This window comes from Neocloeon triangulifer, unplaced genomic scaffold (genome assembly GCF_031216515.1).
Source record: "Neocloeon triangulifer isolate White Clay Creek 2 clone unplaced genomic scaffold, ASM3121651v1 ptg000009l, whole genome shotgun sequence".
NCBI lineage: Eukaryota > Metazoa > Arthropoda > Insecta > Ephemeroptera > Baetidae > Neocloeon > Neocloeon triangulifer.
The window spans coordinates 3,641,881-3,658,423 of record NW_026775551.1 but is presented as its reverse complement, the minus strand read 5'-3'; the positions used below and the strand labels follow the sequence as shown (position 1 = coordinate 3,658,423).

Sequence of the window (16,543 nt, the reverse complement as noted above, 5' to 3'; positions counted from 1 at the left end):
CTGCATATCGCGGTGGAATTTTAATGACCTTGAAATCGACAAAGATTTTCCCAAATTATTTATTTCAATAATAACATGGGATCATGAAATGAAATCGAGTGTGTCTGAATAAAAATAACGCGTTGATCGAGGGGTCTGGGACGCAGGGTTGTCCAAGAACGATTGAAGACCGTCGTCGGTGGCAGGCTGGCAGCAGCAAGGTGCGCAGCCAGTCAGGGAAGAGGGGAGTGGCTGCCATCTTGGACAACTGCTGCTCTGTGTTTATGCCGTTTTACGCTTATTTTTCGGCCAGCACTCGCAGACAGAGCCCCAACCAATGTCTCAATGGACCCGTCGTCCATCATTACTCAAGTGTCGCGCGATGACGACCAGTCCAACACCATTCTAGCCGACGAAAAAGGTACGTGGACAGGTGTTTTGCTGCGAACCCGCCTAGCTGCATCAAAATTGTGCAAGCCACCTTCTGTGGGCTCGGTCGCGACCTTCTTCCCTTTGACAACCCATCCCTTGCGCCCTCCGACCACAATTGCCAGTTTCGGCCGGAAATTGCGTCGCGAGCCGATTGTTCGGGCCTAATTTGAACTCCACCCTCGGTCGATTGCATATTTTCCATATCGTTCGCTATGCAAGCAGCTTTTTATGTAAGTGGAAAGAAAATGTTAATTTCAATGATAAATTTTGCTCGGATGAGTAGAATTTGGAAAACAAAGACATTTTTTATCAGACGCGCGTGCTACTTGTGTAAAATTGAATTCTTGAACCGATCTGCAGCACTAGCGAATGTTTGTTTATGTGAGAGGGCAATGAGTGTGTCCGACACCGTCTCTCCTGTACGTACGAGCCATATAAAATCTTACGCGTACATATTTGCTTATTTTTATCTTTGTCACTTGACATTCTTCATTGTGGTGAGCAAATTACTTATGCAGGCTAATTTTTTGTCTTCTTCGTTTTCAGTTCAGCTTCCAGTGGTTGACGGGGACGGCTCAAGTCAAGGTAAATATAATTATTTTATTTTTGGAGCGATTTACTCGGTTAAAGAGCAGGACAGAGATCCGCAGATTTAATTATACTTCTGAGGTTTCAGCAAGCAGCTGCTGCAGTTTCAAAGTTTTTGTATTTTTTTATATAAATTAACTTAAATTTTCCTGATTTACGGTTTAAAGGAAAACAATTTTTTGTTTATTATTATTCTCTTAAAAAACGCACTTTTCTTTGTCACAGGTTCCAGTGTAAAACAGAGAAAAAAGCCTCGCCGAGGCCTCCTCCGGTCTCTCTTCTGCTGTGTCCGCAGACAAGATAGGAGCGATGCGTCTCCAAAGGGTTCCTCGCCCCAGGCAGGGGGCAACGGTGGTCTGGGCAACGCCGACGGCCGCTGCTCGCCATCGCTCTCGCCCAACTCCAACTCCGGGGGCCAGATGTACCTGCTGCCACCCGTCCGGCACCAGGACATGCACAGAAAGTGTATGGTCATTGACCTTGACGAAACGCTTGTCCATAGTTCTTTTAAGGTACAATTAAATTGTAAAATACTTTTTTTATATAATAGTTTTGTTATTGGAACAATTTTTTCTGCTTAAAAATCGATTGATAATTTTTTTTTTCAAAATAAATTATTCTTCTTTTTTCCTGATGGCGCAAAGAATTTGTCATTACATTAAATTACGGGTTTTTAAATCTAAAAATGACTCTGATCGTGCATGACTCAATTTTGCGGTGGAAATACAGGAAGGCCTAATATTAATCATTACTTCCCTTCCATGTGATATAATTTTTGACATTTTGCCATTTTCTCGTTGCAGCCTATAAGCAATGCTGACTTCATTGTTCCTGTGGAAATAGATGGGACAGTGCACCAAGTCTACGTGCTGAAGAGGCCTCACGTTGATGAATTCCTTCAGCGCATGGGAGAGCTCTACGAGTGTGTCTTATTCACCGCAAGCCTTGCAAAAGTAGCATTTCCAGAAAAATGATGAAACCGAATAATTTTGTAATTCTGCATTGCAGTATGCTGATCCGGTAGCCGATTTGCTGGACCGGTGGGGCGTCTTTAGGGCTAGACTCTTCCGAGAGTCCTGCGTGTTTCACCGAGGCAACTACGTCAAAGACCTCAACAAGCTTGGCAGGGACCTTCATTCTGTGATTATTGTGGATAATTCGCCAGCCTCTTATATATTCCACCCAGACAATGCTGTAAGTTTTTATTATAAATCAAAGCAAAAATTTTAAAATATATCTAAAATTTATCCAATTAAATACCAATCTAAATTTAAACTAACTCAAATACTCAACTTAAGATAAGACAACTGGAATAAAAATCATCACCTTCATTTAAGTTTTTAAATTATCCATTGGAAAAAGAAATGAGCCTGGTTTGATGGTTTCTATTTAATAAGAATTTTTACATTTTTTTGCAGGTACCTGTGGCATCATGGTTTGATGATATGACCGATTCAGAGCTTATGGACTTGATTCCATTCTTTGAAAAACTGAGCAAGGTCGATAGTGTGTACAATGTGCTGTGCAACTCAAACCACCCATACCACCACCCGGGCGGGTTGGCGGCGTCTTCACAGGCCTCCTCCACCACAGGCAGTTCCCCAACTACGAGCGCAGCGCCGCTGTGCGGCTCAGTGCTTGTGGCCTCGTCTTCAGTGCCCCAAGCTCAAGCGGCCGCCTCATAGCAGCTTCTACTCCACAGGGGCCCTTGCTGAGGAACCTCCCGGCAAGCAAGCGAGCCAAAACCTCCAGCAAAAGCTTTTATTTCCCCGTAGAAGCCCGTGGCTGAATTCAAGAGGTGCCGCCTCACATTTTACTAGCTGACGACAAAATACCCAATTGGCTCACATTTTTACCGAAAAACCATATATATTTTAAACAACACAATTGTGGATTTTATCCTATTTTAATCATTGACCTTGGTGACCGTCCCTCTCGTTTTGCGACTTGGACAATTAAAATTTACTCAAGCACAAAATTTAGATTGGCCGCGGCAGGCCCCTTGTTCCAGCTTGTGAGCTGCTCTTAAAGTAGTGGGGTTGAGACATCCAGGGTAACCTAATTTACTGTGACTGTTGAGTTGCATCAATATTTTTCTGGGAGTGTAACTCTGGGAAAAACACATTGATCTACATCCTCTGTTTTGAGGACGAGCATCACATTGATGATTATTCTCCCAACAGTTAAAAAAAATTCATGTAACAACCTATAAATTATGTATGTTATATTCGACTGTAGTGCCTGTCAACTGTTGAACATTACTCTGATCAAGCGTCTAGCTGGCCAAGGGCAATGTTTCTTACTTTGTTACATGCAATTAGTTTCCAAGTAGTTATTTACTGCTTTTTAAAGCAATCTGATTTTACATCAACAACGACGGCTGCTTTGTTAGCAACTAAATTTGTTCAAAAATCTCCGGTGGGCATTTTCTAAATTTATGTCACGTATTTGATTTTAACACTTTGATTTGTCTTGAAACATGAACCTTTTTGCAGTGCCAACTTTTTTGAATAATGCATTTTTTCCAATCATGAGCAGCACCACAATTATTGTTACTTATGTGTTAATGAATTGATTAACTGCCAGGCTCTGTAATGGTGTAGTTTGGCCGATCTGTGTTTGGAATGTTTCGAAGCTGATGTGAATTAGTAGGTTCATGTCTATTGAAATGTGCCTGAACGACTCTTGCGTAGTAACTAATTAAAGAGCAAACAACACCACCCAGTGTGGTTTACTTAGCTCTCATGTGCCAATTGTATTACGTTGTAGACAGAATTTGACGCAGTTCAATTCACCTGCCTTCCAAATCAGATCGCGGAGTGTCCATTGACGGGACGAAAATCATGACTTATTTCCCATATTATTGTTTGTTTTAGGTTTCCAAGCGTTTTGAACTGACATGAAAAAAAATTTTTGCCGCAGCAATTTTAACCAAAGCAGTCTTACCTCATTTTAAAATTGAGACCGGCATCAGGCTCAAAATTACAAAACTTCAGAACTGTTGTTGGGTTTGCCTCTATATAGAATTTAAGGAAGAATTGTCATTTTCCGCAGGCAGTAGTGAACTGAATTTAACATTTTGATATGTTTTAATCATACCCAGAAATTTTTAAAAATGATATGAAAATTGGCTCAATTGCTCTGCTTGTGCAATTTTTTTTTAGCAAACCCACGCAAAGTTTTGGCTTTAGCAAATTGATATTATTGAGTGACTGATGTGGGAAACTGACTTGTGTGTGAAAGTTAGTTTAGAATAACTCGTTGAACATTTCCTATATTCCTCTCATAATTCCCTAGTTGATAAAGCATACCTAAAGTCTATGGATATATTTAATGGATGATTAAAGAAGTAAAAATATAATCAATCGAATCAAGTACCATGAGGGGCCTTAAAGTAATTATACACAATATTATTAGTTTATATTTTTACGGAAGAAAAGAAGGCGCGGATACCATTTAACATTTTTGATAACCAGTTGAAATGCTTTAATACAAGTAAATGTGTATATTACTATTAAAAAATGACTTACATTTGAGCTACTTTTTGGTACTGCTGCGAATGCTTGGTTTTTTTACTTCTCCTTGTCGCCGCCCCCTATATTGTATTTTGCGTTTAGAAGAGTCGCTGTTCCTTGCAATTAGGATTTCGATCTGTGCCCTTTATTACAATTAACGTGTAGATTGATTATTTCAAATATACTTTATAACTATTATTAAACTGTACTTTGTGTTATTCATAATTTGTAAAATATTTATTTTAAGGCGCTCCGACGAGAGTATGGCATGTCAAAGTTGTTTAATATGTCCATGGTGATTACAATACTTTTATTTTGAATGGAGAAGTTTAAAAGGAAACGCGCGCGATTAATATTATGTTATTTTGCAGAAAGTTTCAAATCTAATATAATTATTTTTCATTGTACAACAATGTGAAATTGTTTTTATTTCCTTTTTTCTCTCTCTATCGCTTTTGTTTACTTAGCAAATGAATCAATGGTAAGCTAACTAATTATTTTGTCTAATTGCGTTTTTGTAGTCTGCAAGAATATAATTATTGCCATTTCTCCATTTTTGTTACAAATTGTTTGTTGGTCTATCTCTCATATTGTGCAGATTTTTGTACCAACTCTTGGCTGATGTAAAAAATTGTATTTACCGTAGACTATATATAACGTCCAATTAATTACCTATATATATCACTTCATAATTGTTTGTCATTTTTCAACTGTCATTATTATTATTCTTTCTAAATAGAGTCCTGATTTCTGAAATTATATATATGCTTTTTGTTTAGTTTGTCTATCGATCACGAGTACAAATTTAGCTTTTATGTAGTTTGTTTTGCCATCAGTAAGGTTTGATTTCTCTCTAAATCTTAAATTTCCTAAGATGATTTTTGACAAGACTATTAGGATAACTCAAAGAACATTTTTCAGCAACACAAACCAAAATGTGCCATTAAAATCAAATCAATTTGGCTCGAGTTAAAATCTTTTTACCAATTTCCTCCCATTAATAAAAATTTTCATTTTATTCTTAAAACATAATCAACTGCAATCAAATAATTAGACGCGCACACCTGACGTACGTAGTTAATGAGATTTTGTCACCGCAAGTTGATTACGACTGTTGTTGCAAAAGGGATTATGTTTTATTATATTCGGATAGCGCGGATCAGCTTTAAGCAAGTTGAACAATAATTAATTTGGAAAGAAACCTACTTAGACTATTTATTACTGTTGGACGGGTGCAGAGAAGCCCTCTCGGATGCACTGGAGATGTCAATTCATAATGAATTTTTATTTTTTAACTTGACACAGTAAAATAACCGTATATACCGCCAGTAGAGACGATGAGCATGGTCCAAGCATCAACGCATTTACGATTATAAAAAACTAAAAAAATCTTAAACCAATAATCATCATTAATGTCCTTTTAGCGAACAGAATTCCTTTATTGAAAGAAAAGCGTCTTTGTTTTCTACTGCTTGGTGGTTAAATGTGCATTGTAAAGGCCGAGTATGTTCTACGTGCTGTTATTCATGAATGGGTCAAATCAAACTACACGAAATGCTCACAAGAATCAGCCGTTTGGAGAGAAAAAATCATTCATATCTTACTGTATAATATGAGTTGATAAAAATAAAAATATTCCTATATAAAAGTCCTCTATTAGTTTTATTTTTACATAAATCCGGGAGAGAATCAATAAAACGCACCATTATAATTTACGAAAAATTGTAATAACACAAATGACAACTTAAAAAATTAATGACTTGGCAATGGAAAATTAAATAATCTTTCAGTCAGCTTTCTCATTGGCTTCGGACTGCTTTTCCTCTTCAACTGCTTTCTTCCTAAACTTGTCCTTGAGCTTCTCTAGAAATCCTTTATTGTCTTCAACATCTTTTAACAACAGCCTGGAACATATAAAAAGATAACAATAATATTCTACGTCAAATTCAAAAAATATTACCTTTTTGTGGTGATATTATGAAGGGGGCCAAATGCAAGAGCCACAACAGTGCACGCCAGGCAAATCACATTGTAGGGCATGCTGAAGTCTGGCGTCGGTAGTGAGACGAGAATTATTTCAGTTCGAATATGCACAGGGTAACCAGTTGAACGAGATGCGTTTATACTGCAAGATAAAACACAAAATTTAATTAAAAATTGATTTCAGTCTGAGATTTGTTTATTTCTTACCTCGACATCAAAGTGCTGCTGTCGTAAGGCACCCCAGTGTAATTCCGTGCCACTGGCAGTGCAGAAGTGATAACAGCTGCGCCAACATAAAATCCATGGTTTGCATCTGGGGGGTACTCTTGCCACTTGAGGAAAATGTAGTCAAACGAAATGCTCAAGGTGGTGGTGCTTCGGGCCGGAATCCTCAAAGCAACTTCCAACTGGTAAGGTCGCTCTCGTTCTCTGCCTGGAACGTAGTTAATGGAATAAGGGGTCAGTTGGCGACCATTGACCTCTGCACGCAAGGTGTGCAGGTAAACTGGCAGGAACCAAGGAATGTTTTCCATATAAATGATGTCCAGCGGCTGCCAGTGATTGTTCACAACTTTGGTGACGATGCCGCCGTTTTCTTGTCCGTATCCTGAAATTTCATTTCAAAATATGTAATAAAAATTTGTCAAAAGTTCGTATTATAAAATGAATAATTTCAATTTGACCTCACAAAAGTTTATACCTATGATGTATCTGTTAGCGTACAAAACTGGTGCAATGTTGACATGCTCTAGTTTTTCTCCGGAATATGCAGCAGCCACATTCATGAGTGAAAAAAAGTGCATTTGCTTGATATCATAAAGGGCTAACTTGCTGGTCGAGCCTCCACGAATGCTTGTGAGAATCTCTGATGGCTCGGGACGCAGTTGGAAGTCAAATATTGACTAAAATTCAAGTTTAAATTAAAATACCATTGAGAGTGAATGGGCCAAACATACCCTGTTTTGCGTGACATCAACAAAAACTCTGCTGCCAGTGGCGAGAGGACAAGGGCCGCTTAGACCTTGACCAAAGAGCTTTCTAAAGGACCAGTCTCTGCCCTGAGAACCAACTTGAAGCATGTCGTACACAAGAGATACCGTTTGCTTAAGTTCTACAGAAGTTGTTTCACAAGCAACGTCCTGCATTTTAAAATATATAAATCATTAAGTATTTTTTGGTGTTAGTTTCGGTTTTTCTTTAATTTTCATCTTACCCTACAAATAGGCCGAACATGGATTCCCAAAGAATGGTAGTTGGTGTTGTAAATATGGCCAGCATTCAATAGAGTTGCAAGTCCTCTCTATATATTTCAACCATTTAAAAAAGGAAAAATAAAATTTAAAAAATTTACTTTAGAGTCGCAAGGTAGCAGTTTCTTCCATGGTGTGAGATTTTCAGTGCAGACAACTTCTCTCGGCAGAGTAGAGTACCGAAGCAGTGACGAGTTTGAAGACAGGTTAGAAGAAACAGCTCCAGTTGGAGCAAAGCTTAGGTTAGGGCTCAAGGTATTCAGAGGCTCGACAAAATTTAGTGAAGCACAAAATAAGCCGGACAGAGCGCTGGTCAACATTTTCCAAGATTTGTTCACACTATAAAAAAAAAGATTTAGTCAGAAGTTAATCATGATTGATTTGATTAATTTATTACTCTTTAGTTCCCTCTTTGAACCAAGCCCAAATCTCTGTTCCAGCCGGGGCGTCCAGCACTGGGTAACCATACTTTTCATGTCTCCAGAGCCCTTGCGTCAAACTGAGATGCAGCTCTTGGACGTTGTACTGCCCCAAAACTTCACCCAAGACTCGGGGAAAGAGGTGACAATTTTGAACTGGAAAATGAGGAATGTAAGAAAAATTGTTTGCATGAATTTAGTCACACTTAAACATACAAGATTGGGCTTCAAATGGTACATTCCAAGTGGTTGTGAATTGAAAATAAGCGTAAACAAAATCGTTGTTCAGTGGTTTTATAAGAAGTTCTTCTTCAAATTTATCGTCCAAGTTAAACCCGCTTGCATTTCGTGCATATAGACTCAAAATCAGTGCAGAAATTAAGCCGAAATATCGGAAAAACCCTTGAAAAACCGGCGACTTCATCGGCAAGGCCTTTGTTTTTGCCGCCATTATTGTTTACAAAAGGTTGGAAGGATGGAAATGATGGAAATGGAAAGAGAAGCTGTTAAGCCAACATGATAAAGTTTATTACATAAAACAACTGTGCATCAAATTATAAGGAGGACACTCAAAGAACTATAATTTTAGTTTTTTTTAAGTTTAAATGAGTATTTTTATGTTACGTAATACGTAAACTTTGCAAAATGGATATGATTGAGTGAAATTAAATTTTCAGCTGTTGGTACTGATGCTGATTTGAAAACGACGAAAATGTAAACAGGCAACATGGCCCAAAGTAGCCGGTACGTTTGCGACTGGCAGAATTTCTTAAATTTTAAACTCTTTAATCTGCTTTCAGCTCAACTAGGGGTTTTTTCAAAATTTTGATCCTTTTTTCAGTTGAATTACAATTCACATGATTCTACAACACTCGGAAGCGGATTAGAGAGCGGAAAATTCGCGCCCATGCACTGTTGGCCTTCTGTTCAAAGGCTGTCCGATTTGAAACTTTGTTTTGATCATGATGGAATCTTACGAGTAAGTTTGAAGTCCAATAATTATTGCTTGTTGAGATTGCTTAATTTCAAACTAAATTTTTTAGGAACTGCAAAGAGTTGTGGGCTGATTTGTCGGCTACCGGAATTGTCCTAAAAGAAGAGCGTGTAAAGCATGCGCTTGAATCCCACAAAAATCAACTGTTGAATGGAGTTTTGTGTTTTAAAAAATCTAAGAGTGGTACCGGAAAAAAATCGTCAACCTCGAGCCTGGGAAAATCAAAAAATGTCAAAGCCCTTGTTGACCTTATCTCGGACACAATTGTAATTAATTCAAAAGTTTTGTTTATGAATTAGATACTTACTCTTTGTTTAAATATTTTCAGTGTGTAGATCAAGATGTTGCTCATAAAATGCTGGAGCAATATCTCATGTATCAATTTCGAGGTGAAGGTCGAACAATCGAACGCTACTTGACCGACACTGTGCTCAAAACAGGCCTCCTGGCTGACATATGGACGTGCATTCTGCGCGAAGGAGTCTATCTATTGCACTGTTTGAAACTTGTCCTCTCCCGACCTCAGAACCACCCTTACTACACAATTTTGGACGATTTTGTTAAAACTTTGGATGCGACTGTCGTTGTGGAGAAACTGATGGAGCAGATGGTGTCCCTGAAAGAAGAATCGACACCTTCCATCAGCAGCTTGGATGACGAATGGACAGCATCTGTTTTGGCTCGCAGGGTCATTTTGTGCCATGCATTTCTGTTTCTTGAGAGACCTGTGCCAGTGAAAACCGTTTTGGCCTTGATCAACTTGTTCAGGGTACTTAAAAAAAATCTGCTATATTCTGCAGAAGTTTTAAATTGTCATTTCAGGAGAGAAAATTCACAGAACAGATGTCCAGTGAGAGACACAAGAACCTTGTTTCAATTTTGAAATGCAGCCAAACAAGCCTCATAGTCCACCTTATTTTGCAGCTGCCAAAAATTGAAAATAGGTACATTTCTGAACATTTGTCGAAAATATAATCAACGTCTATCTTCATTCAGTGAGTTGGTCCGAGAGAAGAGTGCAATAAACCAACTAAAAGACCTAATCTTTGGAATGGACAGCAAGTCTGGAGGGCTCATGAAGTTAGCATACAATGCATCTTTCTATACTGGTGCCGAAGAAGAGGCTATGGCTCTCGTTATGTCTGCATTCGAGGAAAACCAGTTCGAAGCTATCCATACAATTCTCATGACTATCAACGATTCTGTATTTATCTTTCAAATTGCTTGTAAAAATTACTGAAGTTTTGTTTACACAGGGAGACACTGAGGTCATTTCAAAAACAACAAAGATCTTTTTCGAGCTTTTGGACATAATGGTAGAGCGATATTACGTCACCGGATTCAGCACTTTTCCTATGTTCTTCAGAGCATGTGGCCTAGTTTTGAGTCACCCAGACACTGCAGGTGCCTTTTGGGAACAGCAAGAATGCTCCTTGCGAGCGCTGCTCAAGCTTAGCCTTGACTATTTTCCTCACCTCTCTCCACCTATAATGCATCTCTTGAGAGCGTCTGCGAAAGCAGAAAAATTGGACCAAGTATTTTTAATTTTTTGGTTCATAACTGAATTTGTTGTAACAATCAATTTCGTATAGATGCTGCAGATAATATCAGAAATGGATATGTTTACCGAAGAGAAGAGCTTGATTAATCTGAGTGTCCAACTTGGTCAGGATAATGATATCAGTCTGATGGAGGACATGTCAGTGATGGATAAACTGTTGGTCATTCCTGCAGGGACGCAGGGAGTTGTTTCCCATCAGAATTCTTCACATCCTCTGGTTCACTGGAATATACGATTCAACTTTTGGGATGCCCTCTATAATCAGCTTGTCAAAATTAACTCTGAGGTTTGGCCTTGATTGTTTTATAAAGTTTTTGAAGATATAATCTAATTTCAGTTGAGACGAAGTCAAAACTGTGACTTGGAAAAAGCAGTTTTGATCCTCAAATGCATCCACACTGTTTTAAAAGAAGGTCACTTGGATGATAATAATATGACTAATGTCATCCACGAATCCTTCCTTCTCATAGAAATGTAATTATCATTTACTGATATTTTTCTTTACTTATTTAAATGATTTAACTAGTGCGTGTCATATGAGTGTGCCCCCTGCTGAAGTTTTGGCTGAAGGACTGCAGATTTTACGAGCTTTACTAAACACTCATCGTAGTAGAGTTTGCGAGATGGCCGCTCAAACAAGACTGGTGCCCTGCTGGTTAGGCCCTGGGCCACCATCTCTTCAAGGCCAAGTGGAATATGGCGTTTGGCAGCATCTTCTTCTTGGAATGCACATTGCACCTGCCATGAGTGCCTTACTTAGAGCCTACCTTCGGTTTTTGATTCAGCTCACAAAAGTAGAGAAAAATACAAGAGTAATGAAAATATCTCATCAACGTTCTTTCCACAGGAGGAAACAAAGGAATCTTCATGTGTGAGTGTCTTAGCTGCTGGGATGTTGGTAGTCAGCCAGAATATTTTCCCTGGACACTCGGAATGGTTGTATCCAAGACCGAGAGATGAAGAAACAATTGGAGTTCTGTGTTTGCAGTTCCTTCAGGCTCTTCTTAACAAGGGAGATGGGTGAGTTTATTTAATTAATAAGTTTTAAAAGGGATTTCTAACAAAATGTTATTAAAAAGCTGGGAGAAATTGATAGTTGAGTGTTTGCTTAAAACTAAGGCAAGCACAAGTCTGATGCAGCTCGCTGCCTCAGGCGAAGATCACATTGAGAACATTATGGTCAGAGAACCTTCGTTTCTGGCCTCAAGAACAACCAGGCTGCTTCTGAAGATCAGACTCAGTCTTTCACTACTCAACCAAGTCCTTCGAAGAAGACACATAGTTTTGGTGACTCTTTCAAAGTTTTTTTATAAAACCATGCATCATATATTCATCAACATTAGGGTGTTGGCAGCAGAGACTGCATCCTTCTTCAGCAGCTCAGCAGCAGCCACCAGGTCGAGACAGACAACTTCTACTTCCGCCTCAGCCTTTACCTTCAGTCTCGCTTACATCCTTACCTACCAACGCTGGCCGTAAAGGTTTTGCAGCAGGTGTTTGAAGTTCTGCCAGTTTCGCTCAGGTTCTACTTGAGAATGGAGGACAGGTTGATACGAAACACCCTTGAGATGCATTTGCTGGCGCATGATTCATATCCACCTCTACGGGCAGCGCTACTTGACCTGCTCACCAATTGTGTAAAGACACAAACGCAGTCGGCTCTTCTTGTCCTCATGTTCACACAGCAAAGTAAAGAGAAGGTCGGTATTTTTATATTTAAATAAAATGTGCACTGATCAATTGAAAGCCAAAAATTAAATCAAAGCCATTTCAGTTTCTTAATTTTTTTATGTTGATATCATAGATCTTTAAGTTGGCTCTAAATAGACTGCTACTTTTTAATTTTTAAAAAATCCTTATTCATCAGGAGGTGCAAGCACTCCCGGCTGAGGGAGCCAAATCTGACACCTTGGACTTCGTTTTGAGCACCTTGAATGAGGCAGCTGAGGATCCTGACTTGGTTCACTGCCCTGTCTATAAGGCGGCAGTTGATTTCTGCCAGGCTTGCTGGGGGGCGCCAGTTCTTTACATCCTTAAGAGTGTTGTCAATAGTAAGGATTTCTGGAAGATATTCACCACTCCTTTAATAAATCACGGAATGTAATTGAAACCTCTAATCTTTTTTTACTTTTTACTAAAGATTTCATTTGCAGAACCAATGACGAGCAAAATCTCCAGCTACTGAGAGTAATCTACATTGAATTAGTTCGTCCAAAGTTTCCTCCTGAAGAACTAGACAAAATTCTTAAGACTTTTGCACAGGACAGACTTCTCAAATGGAATAAAGTTAGTTTTGATTAATATTTTGAATCATATATCAATTTTTACATAATATGTGTTTTGTTTTTAGTTTGTCGTGGAGCAGTTGAAAGAAAACGTTGACAAAGAAACGCCCGACGTTGATGCATTGGCAAGAGTTTGGAGTAATTTTCTAGTTGCACTTCTGAAGAAACGAAGAACTTTGTTGGACGAACACTGCATCTCTGAATTAATTGATGAATATCTTGACTTGATGCAGCTGAGCATGGCAGAATCCGGCAAAAGTTCTCACACATCCCTCACTGCTCAAGTTCTACTGCACTTACTAACCACCTCATTGAGGTATAAATTAGTCTAGATAATTCAAGTTTCGATTGTTGATATTTTTTTCTTGCTTCAGCTGCAAAGATTTGGGTGAAAAATTTGTTGAAAAGGTAGTTAAAGTAGCAGAACTATCAAGCAGAAGATACTCGTACTTGACGACAGCGACCAGAACAACGCTCTTGTCAATCTTGGCTAAAAGTCTTTCTTCCGATGCATTCAACGCGCAGCAAGGTATTGCGACATTTTATTTTCATTTTTAATTTAACACATGTTAATTTACAGCAAACAGACTGGGTTTTGACTCCTACGTTGGTGAAATGCTCTGCAAGGAAAGTCTGGAAGGTCGACGATTGGGTCTTCACAAGGGCGGTGAAACCATGACCTACGTCCTGGCTCTTCGTCTACTACAACTTGCTGGCGACAAGCTTTTCAACTTTGGTTCAGAACTTATGTTCTCCTGCTTGACTAAAGATGCAATTGCAATGATAAAGGTAAAAATTCAAATCTATCTATTGAGGCTCATGCATATATTATTTTCACATGTTTAGGAAAAGAAAAGCCCTTTATGTCCGGAGATAATTTTGAAAATATTGGCTGCAGTCGCCTCAAATCCAGTCCTGGCGCCTCTGCTTGGCTTACAAAATTTAAAGCTGATTTGGATGGCTTTGCTTGACCTAAAGCTTGACATGGTAAGGATATTTTTCTGTTTTGAAATAATAATACAATAATTTGAGAACAATTTTATTAGGCTGGCAGCAAAGAAAGTAAAGCCTGGGACAAAGTTTATGAGCAAGGCGTGCACTTGGCCAGTGCTTTGGTAAAAACAAATCAGCAGCTCTTCCAAACAGAGTTGGCCACATTTTTAGTAGAGCACAGGGCGCATTTGATTTCAATGATGATTGCCTTGAGAGCCATGCAAGACAGGAAAACATTGTTGATTGCCTCCGAAACCATCTACTTGTTAGCTGCACTCTCGGGACAGCTTTGGCGAAACCAATCGGCTCTCCAAGACTACACAGTCGGTTTTCTTCGTTGCGACATTTTTCCGCGTTAAATTAAAGTTACATTTTGCCCATAGACTGGAGTAATTGCCTGCTTGGATCTCAGCATGATATTCATCTTGAGACCAAAACTGGTCCTGGACAAATTCGCAAATGCGCCTTCAGAACCACCAGAACCCTTCCAATACGTCAACGAAAAAAGCAATCTGTAATATAAAATTTGTTCCTTGATGGATAAATGATTAATTATTTTTCTAGACTCATGTCGTTGACTGATGGGTGCTTGCAATGTCTCCTTAGTGTTTGTCAGCCGTCTGGCCAGCTGTCTCGACGGACCCTCTTTTCCGACTGGAGGCAGAGTAGACTTGTCATCCTTGACAGCTTCTCCTTGCACCACTGTTACGACCACCAACTAAGCCCATCAATTGCGTTCGGCAATCTTCTGCTTTTTGCCTTCAACTGCCCACTTTTCATACATCACAGAGAAGTATGGTTTTGCAGTTACCGAAATGAGATTTAAGTGGAAAATTTTCATTTCATTTTTAGACTTATTCTCGGAGTATGTGGCTCAGCGAACCTGAGATTGCTCTAGCAGACGAAGCACTTACCCTACAAGCCTTGAAAAGGTGCATCGACCTGTTGCTCCAGCAGGCTCGAGTTCAAGTTTTGCTCAACCCGGACTGCGCAAACTTTCGGAACTCTTTCAAGACTGAGATGGTACAGTAAAATATTGCTATAAAAACTGACAAATGCTAATTAATTTTCTCACAGGATGCTCTTTTCGAAGCAATCAAAGTGAAGATTTTCCACAAGCACGAGGACAGACACATGCATCTTGAGCGGAAATTGAAAGAGGTAGAATTCTCACTCAGTTCGATGACCGACAAATCTACCTTACCAGAGAGAACCCTTCTCACACCAATCTCAACAGATTCGCCGCGTGTCGTGGCCAGATAATAACATAGCATAGAGATTGCTTGCCAAATTAAAATTCGATTTCAACTTTATTTTTATAATGTTTGAAGATTCAAGTGCTAAAATGTTTCAATGAAATAGGAATAAATTATTCAGAAAAATTAATGTTAAAATTTTATTATTGCTTCCTATACTCCTCTTTGATTTATTACAATGTGTTACTTGAAACGCAATAACATATATTTGGAAAACTTCAAATTAAAACCATAAACATAAATGGTAGAAATCAATAAAATTAATTTAAAATACAATTGAAATAATTCGCACAGACATAACAATAATGGAACTATTATAATCATTATTTAAAAAAAGACGATTTGTGATGTTGGTACCACTGATTACAGTAATTTGAGTTTTGTTATTATTTGTAGTGGACGAATTTCAGCATCTTGAACAGTTAATATTTTCCTTCACATTGAACTAAAATGCCGTTTATGAAAGGAATAGCTCCTATTAGGAGAACTGTTAATTACTTACAGTCGGGTAAATTAGTATTGAAGGATAGAGTTCAAGTTTTTTCGGTGCATTACAATCGACTCGGTGATCACCACAAAGGAGCAAGGTTTGATCTTATACATTTGCCGCATTTTGTGCTGTCTTTATTAAACATTTCCAACGTATCTTTTACAGGGAATTTGTTTTCTGGAATCTCCCTCAAGTGCAGTATAAAAATCCTCACGTTCAAGTCGTAACCTTCAAAAATATGACCCCGTCGCCTTTCATCCGATGTTATTTAGGCATGTATTTTAAAAATTGTGCTCAACAGTTTCCCATGATTGATAATTTCTTTTTTCTTTACCTCCTTTATGAGAGAGATTTAAAATTCAATATTCCTCAATTTTTACAGAAGACGGAGCGGACGTTGTAATAGATATTGATGGCAAAACCAAAGAAGAAATTCAGGACCACCTCCAGAGAGTTATTTGCAAATCGAGGTTGGACTTACAAAAGCAATTTTATTTCTGATCTTACAATGATTGAAACTATTCTATAGTGAACTTCTTGCTAAAGAAGCAATCGCCCAAGAGAAGAAGGACAACGAGGCTAACTTTGGGTACGGCTGTCAGCGACACTGCATCTGTGAAATGCCTGGTCAAGTTCCGTGTCCAGCCGTTTGTCCTCTGCCAAACCACATGCGGGGGAAATTCAAATATGCTGTTGAATAGGTAATTTTTGTGGTTGAAGACTGTGAGCTCATTTATTTAGAATGATAGAGAATAAACAAGCCATAAATATAAATTACGAATGTTGGTAAATCGCAAG

The 16,543-nt window shown here is 38.6% G+C and overlaps 4 protein-coding genes across 4 annotated transcripts; 3 read left to right on the top strand and 1 right to left on the bottom strand.

Annotated features, from left to right (window-relative positions):
* The first annotated feature begins 140 nt into the window (after positions 1 to 140).
* LOC132195196 (carboxy-terminal domain RNA polymerase II polypeptide A small phosphatase 1-like) lies at positions 141 to 6,165 on the top strand. Its single transcript, XM_059617023.1, has 6 exons — positions 141 to 400; positions 958 to 996; positions 1,225 to 1,511; positions 1,803 to 1,952; positions 2,008 to 2,193; positions 2,418 to 6,165. Exons 1-6 carry the CDS (start codon positions 325 to 327, stop codon positions 2,682 to 2,684), a joined length of 1,005 nt encoding a protein of 334 aa, XP_059473006.1. The 5' UTR covers positions 141 to 324; the 3' UTR covers positions 2,685 to 6,165.
* A 4-nt stretch (positions 6,166 to 6,169) lies between these two features.
* On the bottom strand, positions 6,170 to 8,621 carry LOC132195195 (GPI transamidase component PIG-T). The gene is made up of 9 exons (XM_059617022.1): positions 8,383 to 8,621; positions 8,145 to 8,322; positions 7,849 to 8,086; positions 7,711 to 7,797; positions 7,454 to 7,636; positions 7,198 to 7,399; positions 6,705 to 7,104; positions 6,475 to 6,639; positions 6,170 to 6,418 (listed from the first exon to the last, which is right to left on the bottom strand). The coding sequence occupies exons 1-9, from the start codon at positions 8,615 to 8,617 to the stop codon at positions 6,301 to 6,303; spliced, it is 1,806 nt and encodes a 601-aa protein (XP_059473005.1). The 5' UTR covers positions 8,618 to 8,621; the 3' UTR covers positions 6,170 to 6,300.
* Positions 8,622 to 8,762: 141 nt separating this feature from the next.
* Positions 8,763 to 15,379, top strand: LOC132195387 (uncharacterized). Its single transcript, XM_059617339.1, has 24 exons — positions 8,763 to 8,910; positions 9,008 to 9,145; positions 9,210 to 9,426; positions 9,489 to 9,929; positions 9,983 to 10,104; positions 10,157 to 10,364; positions 10,417 to 10,695; positions 10,753 to 11,007; positions 11,059 to 11,195; positions 11,248 to 11,515; positions 11,569 to 11,741; positions 11,801 to 12,008; positions 12,065 to 12,421; positions 12,589 to 12,821; positions 12,875 to 13,007; positions 13,072 to 13,322; positions 13,381 to 13,535; positions 13,587 to 13,795; positions 13,853 to 13,993; positions 14,053 to 14,322; positions 14,383 to 14,513; positions 14,564 to 14,792; positions 14,852 to 15,022; positions 15,077 to 15,379. The coding sequence occupies exons 2-24, from the start codon at positions 9,129 to 9,131 to the stop codon at positions 15,260 to 15,262; spliced, it is 4,791 nt and encodes a 1,596-aa protein (XP_059473322.1). The 5' UTR covers positions 8,763 to 8,910; positions 9,008 to 9,128; the 3' UTR covers positions 15,263 to 15,379.
* A 243-nt stretch (positions 15,380 to 15,622) lies between these two features.
* LOC132195205 (small ribosomal subunit protein mS25) lies at positions 15,623 to 16,519 on the top strand. The gene is made up of 4 exons (XM_059617039.1): positions 15,623 to 15,842; positions 15,911 to 16,017; positions 16,128 to 16,215; positions 16,275 to 16,519. The coding sequence occupies exons 1-4, from the start codon at positions 15,706 to 15,708 to the stop codon at positions 16,444 to 16,446; spliced, it is 504 nt and encodes a 167-aa protein (XP_059473022.1). The 5' UTR covers positions 15,623 to 15,705; the 3' UTR covers positions 16,447 to 16,519.
* The last annotated feature ends 24 nt before the right edge of the window (positions 16,520 to 16,543 follow it).